We start from the raw sequence: 15699 nt of genomic DNA on the forward strand, positions 1-15699 counted from the left end.
ATGGGACCCACTCAGACTCATCACCGAGGCAGTTGCGGTATTCCCATTTCACAGATGGAAAAACTGAACCTTAGGACAAGAAGCAATTTGCCTAAGATCTCAGAGTCAGAAAGTGGCAGAGCCAGGATTAGACCTCATGGCTTTAGCCCTTGCCCTTCAAGCTCTCAAAGTGGAAACCACTCAGGCATTTTCTAAAATGTGACCCCAAGATATCCCATCCCACATTACCAGGAGAGGGGCCTAGTTAAAATGCAGATTCCTGAGTCAGAATCAAGTGGGTGCGGCCCATGAGAATGCATTTTGACCAGTGCCCCATGGTGGTCTCGAGCACTGACACTCAGATGCTCTGTAGCTGCTTAATAACCTTTCTAGTCTGACTACCTGGCCCCCACATCTTGGCTGCACCCCTGCGCCCAGCTGTTTGGCTGACTCATACTGCCCCCCCAGGACAGGCCTGGCCCTTTCCCACTCAAGGCTTCACCCACCAGCCTCCCGGTCCATGTAAACCCACCCTTGCAGCCAGCACTTCTCTGGAAACCTTCCTGGTGGTTGGGATCCCCCTCCTTCAGCATCTGTTGGAGTAATAGCTTCGTCCTCCATCTGGAATTGTTTATGGTCTTATTTCACTTGCCTCTTGCTTCACTTGCTGTATGAGTTTGCTTTGTTTCCCAACCTTTCCCTGTATTAAACAGGAAATTCCCAGAGGCTTGGAGACTGGTTAGTTTAAACAATAAGTTTCTGAAATCCATGACTTCACCTGACCCTCCTGCCAACCACAAGTGGCAGGGCTGGGAGAGCTTAACAATGAGGAAACTGAGCCTCAGAGAGGAGGTGGCCTGCCCGAGGCCCAGTGAGAGTCAGAATCAGGTTGGAACCCAGGTCCAGTTCCAATGCTCAGTTCTTTCTGCTCTGCTTTGCTTCTGATCACTCCAACAGCACTGTGGGGCAGGCAGAACAGGGATTATGATCCCATTGCTCAGTTAAGAAAAGCAAGGCCCAGAGATGGGCAAAGCATTCACCACCATCTTTACCCAGTTTCCACTCCTAGCTGTACTTGGGTCTGAGTCCAAGTGTTGACCTTTCCTCTTGACCCCCTCTGGTTGATGGGCACTGTCTAGGGCTCTTAAGGAAAATGGGGCAGAGCTGGGTCTTGGTCTCCCAGGCCAAAGGACTCATCCTGGGTCCCTGGACTGGCCCCAGCGCCACTCTGGACCCAGATGCCTTCTCTGCTGGCTGGAGACTCAAAAGAGAGGGAATGGGAAGTACCTGGACACACCTTGGTCACCATCACTCTGGACTCTGTCCCTCTCCATGCCCAGCTAAGGAAGGAGCAACCTGAATGGCCTTTTCCCCGAGAGTGGAGGAGGGCAGCTCTGAGCCTGGCGCAGGCCCAGACCAACCCAGCCCAAGTTAGGCTGGGAAGGGTGTGGAGCAAGGAGACCAGGCTGGGGTCCCTGAGAGGGCTTTGCCAAGTTCTACTCTGCCTGTGTGGTCTGGGGGAGACTGAAAGGGGGCACGGCCCACTCTTAACTTTGGGATGGAGTCCGAGCCACCCAGCTGGTGCCTAGGGTGGCCAGCAAGGGACTTTGGACAGCCACAGTGGAAAATAAAAAATAATAACTAATATGTGTCAAATCCTAATTATACAGCAGGCCCTGTGCTTACCCCCTTCTCGGTGTCCCCAGGTGCTCTGAGCTGTGGCGTGTGTGGGTTCCATCCAGCCCTGTTCCTTTGTATCAGGTTAAGTCCCCACGTCTCGGCCCAGAAAGGGCCTCGGCGAGGTCTCCTTCCTCTTCTGCTCCTCTTCCTCACTGAGGTGTCCCGTCCCCCCCCCCCCTGCACATCACCCCCAGGAACTGTCCATCCTTAGGCAATCCAGCCCCACCTCCTCCGGGAAACCTTAGGTCACAGCCTTGAAAGCAAGCGGGGGGTGGGGGGGGGGTCTGCTTTAAGACCCTGGTGGAGAGTCCCTGTTTCCCTCCCCTCCTCTCTGTTCAGGGAGCCCGGTTTTAGAGCCGACGACCCGCCAGTAGGTCCTAGTGGCACGTCCCCTCCGACTCCGCCCTTTTAAGCGAAGGGGACACAGGGCTCGGGAGCGCACAGTAGGAGGTGGCGCAGCGGGAGGGGGTGCGGGACCAAGTCGCCCGCCTGCCGCCTAGCGCCTCCTGCCCCCGGCGGGGATCCCGGGAAGGTCCCACCAAGCCCACGCAGGCCGTGCGACTCGCGGGGCGGACGCGGCGCGCGTGCGCGGGGCTGGCGCCCAGGGCGCATGCGCAGCGGCCCGGCTCGCCGTATATCAGGACGGTGTCCGCGGCCTGCGGCTTCTCACCGGCAAGGGCAGCAGTCGGCTCGCCTCCTCCGCTCGGGTGCCCGCCGCCGCCCCCGCGTCTCCGCAGCGTTCCCGGCGCAGGTGAGGCCCGCGCTCCGCGCCCCCCGCGGGTCCCGCCAGCCCGCGCTGACCCCGCTCCCCGCCCCCCGCCGCCGCCGGCGGGACCCCATCCCCCACCGCCCCGTCACCTGCCGCCTCGGGGTCATCGCTCGTCCCCCAGACCGTTTGCCGGTTGGGCCGGCAGCCTCAGTTTCTCCCGCGCGGCTCCCTCCCGACTGTCCCCGTTGGACTGGCAGCTTGAGAGTTCCCGTCTCAGACCCCCCCGTGATTGTCGAGCCCTCGCCCCCCGGGGACCGCTGCCCCCCGGTGCCCAGGACGCCACCCTCCGCCAGACCCAGCGCCCTGGAGTCCGCAGCCCCTGCTCCTCTGCAGTCAGCCCCGATGGCGCTGCCCCTCGGACCCCTGCCCTCCGTCACGCTCCCTCCTCCCGCAGTTCTGCCCGGTCCCCCGGGGAACCCTGGCCTCAGGGACCCAGAGCCCCCCGGACGCCTTCCTCGGGTTTGGGAAAGTGGGGACGGGGCGGAGGTCTGGGTCCCGAAGAGCCCTGTCTTCCCGGAAGGGTGACAGTGGCTCGTTCCCCGGCCTCACTTCTCCGCTTGGGTGTGTGCTGAGAGGTGTCTTATCTGCACGGTGCATCGTCCTCCAGGAGCCTCTGACCTCCAAAACCTGTTCCCAACTTGTCCCTCACTGTCCCACCCCCTTGGGTACTAATCAGCAGTACTCACTTCATTCGGCGGCGGAGTTGCTTTGTGGGAGCTTTTGTATAGAGTTGGGGAATGAAGGAGGAGCTGGTGACATGGATAGAGTGTGGTCACCACTCCTCAGTTGAGCCCCATATCAATGCTGTTCTTGGACATTTTTGCCCGAGACTTGTGAGTATCCCAGAGTACCCTTGTCATAAAATGGCAGATGACACCTGAACCCCACGAGCTTGCAGTGTATTTGCCTATTAAGTGTTGATGTCACTCATCTCTCTACAGGATCAGTGTACCTCTCGGATATGGAGACTGTTGTTCGCCGCTGTCCATTCTTATCCCGAGTGCCTCAGGCCTTTCTGCAGAAGGCAGGCAAATCTCTGTTGTTCTATGCCCAAAACTGCCCTAAGATGATGGAAGCTGGGGCCAAGCCAGCCCCTCGGGCTCTGTCTACTTCTGCAGTGTGCTGCCAGCAGGTCAGAGAAACCCCTCCGGCCAATGAGAGTAAGTGTCCTTCGCAGTGAAGTGTAGGGGGTGCCAGTGTCTGCATTAATTAATGGATCAAAAGCAGTTTAGCCCAGTGGTGATGAGGGTGATGGGGGTTACTCTGTGCCAGGCTCCGTTCTTTCCATGGATTATCTCGTGTGATTGTCGCCCTAACCCCACAAGGTAGGCATTTTCAGTTTTCCCACCTTTAAAGGTGAAACAGTGGTCAGGGCTCCACCTTATAGGTTTCAAGACTTCATGTCAGTATCTTTTGGGATTATCGGTGTTTGACAGTGGCTCATTCACGGAAATAAAAAGTTGGCATGTTCTGTTCCAACCTTTCCTTCATTAAATATTTGGACCTCTGGCTTTTATTTATTTATTTATTTTAATGAATAGACTTTTTTTTAGAGTAGTTTAAGGTTCACAGCAAACTTGAGTGGAAGCTTTTGGCTTAAAAAAATTTTTTTTTTAAATTATTTTTTAGTGTACAATGTAACATAAAACTTACCATCTCAACCATTTTTAAGTGTGCAGTTCAGTGGTATCAAGTGCGTTCCCATTGTTGTACAACCGTCACCACCAGACATCTCCAGAACCCTCGTCGTCTGGCAAAAATGAAACTCCAGCCATTAAACACTTAACTCCCCATCTCCCTCTTCCAGCCCCTGGCAGCCACCATTCTACTTTGTTTCTCTGAATTTGACTACTCTGGAAACCTCATATGAGTGGAATCATACAGAATTTGTTAAAGTAGGATTATTTAACACACGTATCTTTATTTCATGAATTTTTTAAATTTTGTTTTTAGTAAAGAGATCAGAGTTGAATTCAGTTTTGGTCTGGCTCTGCCGGAAGAGGATGAGGCTTTTCAGATTCCACTTAATCCTAGATAATAATTTACTTTACAGACTCTGTTAGGTGTGTTCTCTGGGTGTGGACTTGTAAGAAAGGAATGTGTTTTTCTTTAAGTAGGAGGATTTAGTCCTTTGTAGGGTTTCTTTTCCACTTTATCCTTGTTCGGGCATTATTTTTCTTACTGAACAGTCTGTCCTTAGTAATAGGAATAGTTGAGTAACGTGGGCTTGTCCACTTGATAGATTACCATGTAACCGTCACAAATGATACTCAGAAACTATTTACCAGCCGAGGCAGATCTTTATAGTGAATAGAGCAGAATAAACAAGCATCTACTGAGTAAGAAAACTTTTTCTAAACCTGTACATAGTGAAAAGAAGACAATATACCTAGATGTCTGCAATGGTTATGTTTTGAACGATAGAACCCTTTATTTCTTTAGACTTCCTGCAATGAATATGTAGAAGGAATGAAGTGAAAGGCAAAGCAATTTTTTTTTTTACTTTATAGAAGATTTTAATAAAAAGTATATTACAACACTTTAGCCATGTTGTGGGAGAGGCTAGCCTCTGACTCAGAAGAGTCCTCCAGAATGATGAAGAAAGACTTTTTCAGAAAGTGAAAGAATTTCCTCAGGGGGAGAGGGAAGTCCTTGTAACGAGAAGCATGATTACCAGCCCACTGTGTTATTAAGTCGGTGAACTTCTTTGATGCATTTAGATGAGAAAGTAACTGATGAGTGTGCCTGTGATTCCCCTGTGGTTTTTCCTTAGCACACTTATAACTTGAACTCTGTTAGACAACAATCTAAAGTCTAAAAGACCTTACTTTTAGCCTCATTTCTTCTGTTAAGAAGAAAACCAATTGTGTACATGTTAAGAAACAGCAAGCTGCTTTGTCAAGAATCTGTTCAGAAAACATTGGCAGAGAAAAATTTGTGTGAACACTTCCACTTACCTTCAAGGGTGTGTTCTCTTGTGAAATACGCTGAGTGTACTCGGGATAGACATACTGGAAATAATCCAACTCAAGAACCTTGGGCTGTCTGAAACTAGAAAACATGATTTTTTTGGTTACATAAGTGAGAACTATTATGGGTTTAAAAGGTAGCTAGACTGTGCCAGTTAACTCTTCACAGGAACATTGTTTCCCGTAAGGCATATGATAAAACTGCTAGATTCGCAGAATCTGATCAAAATGAATTTGTATCTGGACTGTGGGGTAGAGTAAGGTTGAAGTTTGTCTTTGGAGCAAGAAGAGAAAGAAACAAGTGGTTTTCCTGTGGGCCATGCAGCCAGATCTGATGCTTCACTGTTTCTGTTTGCCCCCCAGAGGACAAAACTGCGAAAGCCGAGGTCCAGCAGGCCCCGAGTGGGTCCCAGCAGGCTCTAGATGACACGCAGCTTCCCTCTGGACACTCCTCCCTTGCCACGAGCCAGGGCGCTGCAAGCAAATGCCCTTTCCTGGCAGCCCAGATGAGTCAGACGAGCAGCAACGTCTTCCGCAAAGCCAGCCTGGAGCTTCAGGAGGATGTGCAGGAGATGCACGCCGTGAGGAAAGGTAAACAGGGGCATGAACCAGTGATGGAGTCTGCTCAGCTCTTTTTGGATCCTGAGATTTATATACGAGCTATTATTAGGATAGTATTTGTGTAAACACGTTCCTCTTTTAGAGCCAAGCAGGAAGGTCATAAAGATACAGTCAGACTGTGTTGCACAATGTGGGACTTCTTTCTGGTGTGTGTAGGATGTGACCAGCGCTTACAGTTGCTGCTCAATTTCTGAAAACACCCTGTGGGCATCAGCTGTTATCAACTCCCCTTCAGTGCTTTCCCATCATCTGGTGGGATAACAGTAAAAGGTAGTGTTACTGCAGGAAGTGAAGGTCTTAGGTCTCCCGAGCTGTTTACCTTACTGATGGTTATTGAGTGGCGATCTTAATCCCAGTTGTGGCTGTATCACGGAGCGCCCCGGGTCCCCGAGAACCGTCACTAGCAGAAATGATGCCTTTGGCTGGAATTGTTTTCTGTGAAAGAAACTGAGGGTAGGGTCGGGGAGAGGTAGGGTGGGGAAGGCATGCCAACCAACTAGAGAGCTTGGGACATTAATGTTCTTCGAAGCTGACTGGTACCCCCGACTTTGGCCATCACAGTAACTAAAAGGGAAGAAAACAAGTTTCATACACTCAGTTACAAATACCTTTGTTCACGATCAGCTTTTTCTCGTCAGCCATTTTTGACAATATGTCTGGAAGGTATTGTGAACTCAGAATAGAATGTTGGTCCCCTTTGCCTCTTGTTACTTTTGTTGCAGAGGTTGCCCAAACGTCAGGGAACCCCAGTGTGATCAGTGTAAAGGCCGACAAAGGGGAGCCAAGCGGATTGCTGAAGAACTTGCAGGACATCATGCGAAAGCAAAGACCGGAAAGAGTGTCCCATCTTCTTCAGGATAACTTGCCAAAATGTAAGTGTCATTGTTAGGTGTCTGATGCTGGAGAGAGATGATAACTTAAACATACATTAGGTTAAACATAATATTGCATGTGAAGTGTGGGCTGAAGACCCTGTCCCTTGCTCGATGCCAGTGGGTGCTCTTGGCCATGGAAAATACAAATCCTGCCGTCTACACAGTGGGCCTGTGCTAAGCACGTGACATATAGTCTCTAGATGAGGGCGAACAGTAACTTGCCCAGATGAGTGCCTCACGGGTTTGCCCAGAATTTCCCTGCTGCTAAGTGACTGAGCTGGGATGGGAACCCAGGTCTTTCACCAAAGCCCAGATGTGCTTCTTAACCATCAGACGGTACCATCTTTTGTTTGTTTTTTAGCTGTTTCCACTTTTCAGTATGATCGTTTCTTTGAGAAGAAGATTGATGAGAAAAAAAATGACCATACCTATCGCGTTTTCAAAACTGTGAACCGGAGGGCCCACTTGTTCCCCATGGCGGACGACTATTCCGAGTCCCTCATCACCAAGAAGCAGGTGTCCGTCTGGTGCAGCAATGACTACCTAGGGATGAGTCGCCACCCGCGGGTGTGTGGGGCAGTCATGTAAGTAGCCACCGAAATTATTTGTAAGACACTGATCAATGGCAGGGGTTGGATCTTTCACAGGGCAGTGGTTCAGCAGCTGAAAGCACAATATTATTCTTAACCTTTAAAAATAGCAGCAGGTGACTTTTAAAGGCACTAATGTGCAAGTAGTGAGTTGGCGAAGCCAACTGCTGGGCGGTGAGGGGGTTCATGAATGACACCAATGCTCACTTCCTACCACCCCACTGGAGAGGACGTCTAACACCAGGCAGCCTTGCTCATGGCTGCAGGTGAAGAAATACAAGCCTAGCAGCACTGGAGAAAAAGATACTTCAAAAAGACATTCAAAAGGATGGTAGATCCCATCATTCATGTCCTTCCAGAGGTTTGCTGTGGTTAGGAATACTCGGGAGAGTTGCTCACCAAAATCTCCAAGGAGGCTTGATAAAGAGAGCCCCATTTGAGGGTCGGTGATAGATACATCCCAACGTCACGTGACTGGTTTGCAGAGGGTTTGGGTTTAGGTAACCACCGTCCCATCTCTCTGGAGACTGATGCTGTGTTATTAGCGTGATGTCAGTCAGGGAAAAGAAACCTTGGAACATTAACTCGGCCAATATGAGTACTCAAGTGGCTGTTAAATGAACACTTGTTCTTGACGATCCCTCGCGGTGGGGTCACGCTGTGTTGCGACCTCCTCCGGCCTAGTCTAACGATCATGTCGGGGAAACGTCTGGCCGCACGCTTCACAGTGAGAGTTGCTAGATGAGCAGTAGGTTCTGTCTCCTAGATCCTGGAGGGAGGAATGGTGCACATAGCAGCGTGCAGACCATGAGACTTATTTTCCATCTGCCCCTTTTTTTGTTTTTAAGGGATACTTTGAAACAGCATGGTGCTGGAGCAGGTGGTACTAGAAATATTTCTGGAACTAGTAAATTCCATGTGGACCTGGAGCAGGAGCTGGCTGACCTCCATGGAAAAGATGCAGCCCTTTTGTTCTCCTCGTGCTTTGTGGCCAACGACTCCACCCTCTTCACGCTGGCCAAGATGATGCCAGGTGAGCGGGCCTAGGTGGGGGGCAATAAGGCAGTAGTCCCCCAGGTTCTGCTTTCTGCAATTTCAGTTACCTGCGGTCAACTATAGTCCAGAAATACTAAATGGAAAATTTCAGAAATAATTCATAAGTTTTAACTGTAGGCCATTTTTGAGTAGGGTGATGAAACCTCTGTGCTGCCCAGGACATGACTTATCCGTTTGTCCAGCTCTCCCGCCCGTCGGTCACCCGTAGCCTGTTGGTTATCAGACTGACTGTCTTGGTGTCGCAGTGCTTATATCTGTCGCCCTTACTTTACTTAATAAGGCCCCAAAGCACAAGAGTAGCGATGATGGTGGTTTGGAGATGCCAAAGAGAAGCCGTAAAGTGCTTCCTTTAAGTGAAAAGGTGAAAGTTCTTGACTTAATAAGGAAAAAAAAAAAAATCATACGCGGAGGCAGCTAAGATCTACAGGAAGAACGAATCTCCAATCTGTGAAACGGCCTAATTTATAAATTACACTTTATCATAGGTGTGCATATACAGGAGAAAACATACACGTACAAAGTTCAGCACTACCCACGGTTTCAGGCATCCACTGGGGGTCTCGGGATGTCTGCCCTGCGGATAATGGGAGGTTAACGTAGCAGAACTACTGATGACAAACAGGCTTACGAGAAACGGTCCATTACGAGTAAGGGGGGTGTCTGGGAGCATTTGTTCCTGATTTGAGTGTATGTGCTGGCTGCATCGTAATTTCCAAGGGAACGTGACACCAGGGAAGAGTCTGATTTGAAGGGCTGTCCTCAAGCTCACTGCTTCCAATGTGCTTTGTATTCTAAGAAAACCCTGTGGAAAATTCTCTTAATCACTTGAAGTTGTCTTTTTTAGATAACATCAAGTTTGGAGTGAGGCAGCCAGATTTAAAAGCAGATGAATTGCCTGCCTCAGGATCATTCCATTCCTGGGGGCCCTCTCAAAGGAGCAGGCCTGGTTACTTCCTTTGCCAGGAAGACACTGCCGTGCAGTGTGGGAACTCCCGAGCAAACGCAGCATCTTCAGGGCAAAGGCTGCTGTCCCTGCCTATCTAGGAGGCCATGTGTGTCTGATGCAGATGGCAGCAAGTAACATCTTTGTCGCGTTAGGCTGTGAGATTTACTCTGACGCTGGGAACCACGCCTCCATGATCCAGGGGATCCGGAACAGCCGCGTGCCGAAGTACGTCTTCCGCCACAACAGCGTCGGCCACCTCCGAGAGCTGCTGCAGAGATCGGACCCCGCCACGCCCAAGATTGTCGCCTTTGAAACTGTTCACTCAATGGACGGTAGGGCTAGATAGAGGCCCCTCCAGAAGCTTCCATGAAAAACTAGGCTTGACCTCTTTAAAAAACTGTGGTGTTTTAGTTTGTGCAATTTCTTTTCTTTTCACTCTCTGTAATGGGTGGACATTGTATAGATTTGGGTCAATGCAGATTTTCTCGTCTGGCTTTTACCAGGCTCTCAGACCCCCAAGATAATCTAGACACTGAGGGAAGTTCATTTTTTTTCGCCAACATTAAAAATAATACCTTAGAACGTAAGTCATTTTGTTCTGACTGACGTACCCGAAACAGAAATCTGTGAAATGTCAAGCTCTTCAGAGTGGTCTGTGGTCTCTCCCCAGGGGCGGTGTGTCCGCTGGAGGAGCTGTGTGATGTGGCCCATGAGTTTGGAGCCATCACCTTCGTGGATGAGGTTCACGCAGTGGGGCTGTACGGGGCCCGAGGCGGAGGGATTGGCGATCGAGATGGAGTTATGCCAAAAATGGACATCATTTCTGGAACGCTTGGTACGTAGAGTCTGCACGTTCTGTAATCTACACTAAAATTCCACTGGCCTAACGAGACCAAAGACGAACTGGTCTACCTGGGACCAGGTGAGGAGCATATGAAGCCTGGGCCACTTTTGAGGGGGACTTTGTATTTTCTCAGTGAGTGTTGGTGCGGCTTAGCAGAATCTCCTGACTCACAGAAGCATGGCTGCCAGAATCAAAGTAAATCTCAGCCGAACGCAGCAGCAACACCATTTGTTGCCATCTGAGCTCATTCCAGATATTGCTGTGGCTCCAGCCACACGCGTTGGCACCAGCTCTTCCTCTGTGCCTCGCATCGTTCCCTTCCACCCAGAACAAGACTCTCGTGCTGCTCGAGCGCGGCTGTGAGGCCCTGCGGTTCAGGTGTTGGGATGCGCCGAGCTCTGTGCCTGCCCTGTGGGAGCCGTGGCGGCCACGTCGCTGCTCCTAGTGGAGAGGCAGTGTCTCCTGGGCTCTGGAGCCGTGCTGCCTGCTGCCTGCGTCCCTCGCTGGCTGTGTGACCTGGGCAGGCAGTTAACCAGTTGGCGCCTCAGTTGCCTCATCAGTATAATAGCGATAACGATAGCACCTACCTCAGTTTTTGTGGCGAAAGTCAACGAATTGTGTGCAAACGGTTACTGCAGACATTCTCTTTGCCCATGAGACTCCTAAGAGAGAAAAATAGAAATTGTACAGATTTGAGGACTTCACATTAGTGAGGCAACGGGAAACCCACGTAGCAATTACCTAAAATGCCAGTTGACGGCCTGCACTTGGTAAAGGAAGGGCAGGCCAACAGAACATTCTTAGCCATGCAACGGCATGAGGACCTCGTGCAGACGGAGCTGGGCTCGCAGTGAGCCCTCCCGGGAGGAGGCACTTGTTCATGTGTCTGCAGCTCTCTTGAAGAGCTCTCATGACGTGGGCTTTGAGGGTACGGTCACTTGAAATGGAAAGGGCCAGAGAGAGAGATTTTCCATTGTAAGAGCCTAGACCAGCCCAGCCCTGCTGGGGTTTAAGCAAGAATGTTAATCACAGAACATAATGTTAAGATCTCGGAGGACTCTTCCGGGGTCACTAATCTGGAAACTTGAGATACCAATTATGTAAAGAGACTTAATAAGAATTGAAAAACGAGACTGGCCCTAAATCAACTCAAACAGGTTCTGCGTTTTCATATTTATCTGGCAAATGCTAATTGTCAGGGTTTTGTGTTTGCTTAAATAGGAAATAATACCAGTGACAGCAGAACAGCTAAATGCCTTGGCTGGGTTCCATTTCAGCCCAAGGGGGTACTCACAGTGAGAGGAGGGCTCAGGCGCCACAGCTTAGCCCCTGGCCCGGAGAGCACGCACACTGGGGGGTGTGGGGGGGCATGGGAGACAGCGCCTGCCTGAGTGGGACCGGCTGGGAAGAGAGGCGGCAGCTTGAGGTGCAGGCACACTGCAACCTGCCACTCGGGTGTCACAAGACCTACATTTTGATCTTTGTCTTACATCCGCTTGGCCATGTGACAAAAGACCCTTTAGGAAAGACCTTTTAATAAGCTTCCTCGGTGTTTTCCTGTTTCAGAAATGGGTGGGTACCCCTTTACTTCAGCCTGGGCAAATGACGGTGATAAAGAGAAAAGTAAACACTCTGAGGCTTGCAGCTACTTGCCGTGTCCTTTCAAGGGGCTGTCGCTGTCATAACGAGGCTGTCTTCCGCAGGCAAAGCCTTTGGCTGCGTGGGCGGGTACATCGCCAGCACGAGCGCGCTGATCGACACGGTGCGGTCCTACGCGGCTGGCTTCATCTTCACCACCTCGCTGCCGCCCATGCTGCTGGCGGGGGCCCTGGAGTCCGTGCGCGTGCTGAAGAGCGCCGAGGGCCAGGCACTGCGCCGCCAGCACCAGCGCAACGTCAAGCTCCTGAGGCAGATGCTCATGGACGCCGGGCTCCCGGTGGTCCACTGCCCCAGCCACATCATCCCCATCCGGGTAATGGCCTGTCTGGGACTGGACACCTGCTGTGGACATCCTGCACTTGGGCTGGGCAGGGTGACTTCCGGGTCAGGGGCTGGAGCCAGTGGCTGACTCCACAGTGAGCGCGAAGCAGAGCTTCCTTCTCCAGAGCACTGGCTTTAACAGGGTAAACACAGAGCTTGTATCTGGATCATTCCGGAAGCCTGAGCTTGGCTAGCTTTCAAGTATGGCTTCCTGTTCAGTTAATTTCGAGATAGGTCTTACCTTTCCTTCTACAAATAGTAACCCTTTTGGTGTCACAGTTCAATCAATGTAATTAACACGGCTGGTGTCACCCAAGCTGCCTTTATCCCCAGGGTACACACATTCCTGGCTTTGAGGACCGGCTGGCATCAACGGCGATCACAGAACTGTCGCTTTTCCCACACGAGCCTGGGAGGGAGGTCACTGAGTTCACTTCTCGTGTGGTTTAGGGTCTCTGGTCTGTACTGCACGATACCAGGTCCTTCATGGAGGCGTCAGGATAAATCTCACAGCCTAACACGACAAAGATGTTACTTGCTGCCATCTGCACCCGACACAAATGACCTCCTAGACAGGCAGGGACAGCAGACTTTGCCCTGAAGATGCGGCTGTTCGGGGAGTGCTTCACTTTTCCCCCCGGCTGGCAAGGGCTCCCTATTCATTAGAATCTCCGCTAAGAGGTGGTCCACTCTGTTCTGACCTTCACCTTCTGTTGTCACCAAACTCAGGTTGCAGATGCTGCTAAAAACACCGAAGTTTGTGACGAACTAATGAGCAGACATAACATCTACGTCCAAGCCATCAATTACCCGACGGTGCCCCGGGGGGAGGAGCTCCTGCGGATAGCCCCTACCCCCCACCACACCCCACAGATGATGAGCTACTTCCTTGGTGAGAACTGGGGGGCCTCATTGGTGACGTGTACAGCTGTCTTTGCAGTGTTTATAACTGAAGCTCTTCCGAGGCGTTTAAATTTTTTACTTTTCCCAAGTAATTGAGAATGCTTAGATGATACAAAACTCTAAAAGACATTTAGTTGTTTGCTTCACTGCAGCAGGGTGCAGGTCGTTCTGGAAGCTCTGAGGGAGCCTGCCAATCCACCCATGGTGCCAGTGTCCCCTTTTGGGGATGACGTAAGATACACATTGATGGCTGTGGCAGGGGAGGAGAGCAAGGCCTCCCAAAGCTGGCGTGTGTCCTGGCCTCTGAGTTGGGCTTTGCTCTTCTCTCCCTTCCCTGCCAGTGTGTTCCCTGAACCAGCCCCACACCCACTCAGCACAGTGTGTCATTTAAAACTTACGAATTGTTTATTTCTGGAATTTTCCATTTAATATTTTCAGGCTATGGTTGACTGCAGTAAGTGAAAGCATGGGAAGTAAAACTGCAGATGGGGGGCGGGCACGGTACATCATAATGTGCAGCCGTCACCACTGTCTGACTCCAGAATGTGTCACCACCCAAAGAGAAACCCTGTGCCCGTTAGCAGCCACTCCCCATTTTCTCCCCCCATTGCTGGCAACCACTGGTCCACTCTGTCTCTGGATTTGCCTACTTTATATTTCATGTAAGTGGAATTGTACAATATGTGGCCTTTTACGCTGGCTGCTTTCACAGCAGTGTTTTCAAGGTTCACCCATGCTGAAGCGTGTAAGCACATCATTCCTTTTTCCTATGGACATCGCACGTTCTTTGTCCATCCATTCCTTGGTGGACATTGAGGTGGTTTCCACCTTTGGACTTGTGAAAATGCTGCTGTGACCATTCGTGTTCAAGTCTTTGGGTGGACGTATATTTTCATTTCTCTTGGGTATATACTTCTTTTAATTTTTTAAAACTGTCTTCACAGAGAAACTGCTGGCCACGTGGAAGCAAGTGGGGCTGGACCTCAAGCCACATTCCTCAGCTGAGTGCAACTTCTGCAGGAGGCCGCTGCATTTTGAAGTGATGAGTGAGAGGGAGAAATCCTACTTCTGGGGCATGAGCAAGCTGGTATCTGCTCAGGCCTGAGTGTACCATGACCCCAATCATGCCACTTGACCCCCGGCCATGTCGCATCCAGACAGCCTCCACAACCATCTTTATATGTGAATTAAATTATATTAAATTTTAATCTACAGTAAAAGCATAGTCCTGAAAATAAACTCTTGTTTCAGTGAGGGGTCCTCCTATTATTGGCTACTGAATCAAAACACCGTTTTTCTTCATCTTTTTAAGGTAAGTCTGTACTGTTGAGACGTATCAAATGTGTGACAACACACTGGTCCTCCGTCATGGCCTCAGACCCTGCTAGAATGGTAGGGCCTCTCCCTGCTCGAACCCAGCTACCGCGGGAAGTGTGCCACATCCAGGGACTCACCCGCTGCACCCCAGAGCCTCAGCATTATGGCCAGCAACTTCTGCAAGTCACACCACCGTGGCGGCCGGTCTCACTTTAAGTCTCTCACCTCAAGTCTGAAGGGGGCAGGCAGCGCTGCTAGCGACCCTGCTGTGGCTATGTCCCTTCCCTCTTCAGCCACTCCTGGTGACCACCACCATGTCCTCCAGCGGTCTGCCCCCGCCCCTGTAAACATGTCCCCTCTGGTGACAGTGGAAGTGCTTGTTCCCCTCGTGTCCTGGGCCCCTTGTGGTGTGCACATGCCAGCTACCACTCCCACCTCTCTCATGAATTGCTCCCCTCTTGCTTATCCCCATTGGCCTGCAGCAGGCTTTGTCACCATCTTAAAAGTCACCATGCTCAAGTGTCCTTCAACAGATGACTAGACAAAGATGTGGCACATTTATACAACAGAATACTACTCAGCCACGAACAATGAGATACTGCCATTTGCGACATGGATGGATCTTGAGAGTATCATGCTAAGTGAGATAAGTCGGAAAAGGAAAAGAACCGTGTGATTTCACTCATGTGGGACAGAAAGCAACAAAAGAAAAATGAACTCGTAGACACAGCAGTATGGTGGTTACCAGAAGGGGAGGAGGGTGGGAGAGGACGAAGAGGGTAAAGGGGGTCAAATGCAGGGTGACAAAGGAGCCTAGACTTCTGGTGGTCACCACACTACGAGTGTACAGTTGTACACCTGAAATCCTATGTTATTAACCAGTGTTACTCCAATAAATCAAAAAACAGACCCAGGCTCTTCCTCAGATCCTGAGGGAGTCCCTCCCTCAGCTGCTGTTCTGCCTGCTCTACTGAGCCCCTCCCCCCTGACTTGGTCTTTGGTCCCTGTTCCTTTAAGCCACTCTTTTCTCACCATGTCTCACTGTGCCCGGTTCTGATTTCCTGCCATCAAACAAACTCCTCCAGTCACACAGGTCGTCATGCAGGGTCTCTGCTCCCGCTCCCCACATAAGAATGCAGGACATGGTGAGGCCAAAAAGGAACACCCACG

At 50.7% G+C, this 15699-nt stretch overlaps 1 protein-coding gene across 2 annotated transcripts; it reads left to right on the forward strand.

Moving 5' to 3' along the window:
• The first annotated feature begins 2069 nt into the window (after nucleotides 1-2069).
• On the forward strand, nucleotides 2070-14466 carry ALAS1 (5'-aminolevulinate synthase 1). Of its 2 annotated transcripts, none has more exons than XM_081071743.1 (11): nucleotides 2070-2410; nucleotides 3370-3588; nucleotides 5761-5988; nucleotides 6741-6890; nucleotides 7255-7477; nucleotides 8332-8516; nucleotides 9638-9817; nucleotides 10156-10320; nucleotides 12033-12301; nucleotides 13039-13201; nucleotides 14157-14466. In XM_081071743.1, the coding sequence occupies exons 2-11, from the start codon at nucleotides 3390-3392 to the stop codon at nucleotides 14315-14317; spliced, it is 1923 nt and encodes a 640-aa protein (XP_080927869.1). In that variant the 5' UTR covers nucleotides 2070-2410; nucleotides 3370-3389; the 3' UTR covers nucleotides 14318-14466. The 2 variants fall into 2 exon arrangements, with proteins under 2 accessions (XP_080927869.1, XP_080927870.1); XM_081071744.1 differs by having other exon boundaries at nucleotides 2325-2410; nucleotides 3370-3560.
• The last annotated feature ends 1233 nt before the right edge of the window (nucleotides 14467-15699 follow it).

The sequence above is a fragment of the Rhinolophus hipposideros genome (genome assembly GCF_964194185.1).
Source record: "Rhinolophus hipposideros genome assembly, chromosome: 14".
In the NCBI taxonomy this organism is placed as follows: domain Eukaryota; kingdom Metazoa; phylum Chordata; class Mammalia; order Chiroptera; family Rhinolophidae; genus Rhinolophus; species Rhinolophus hipposideros.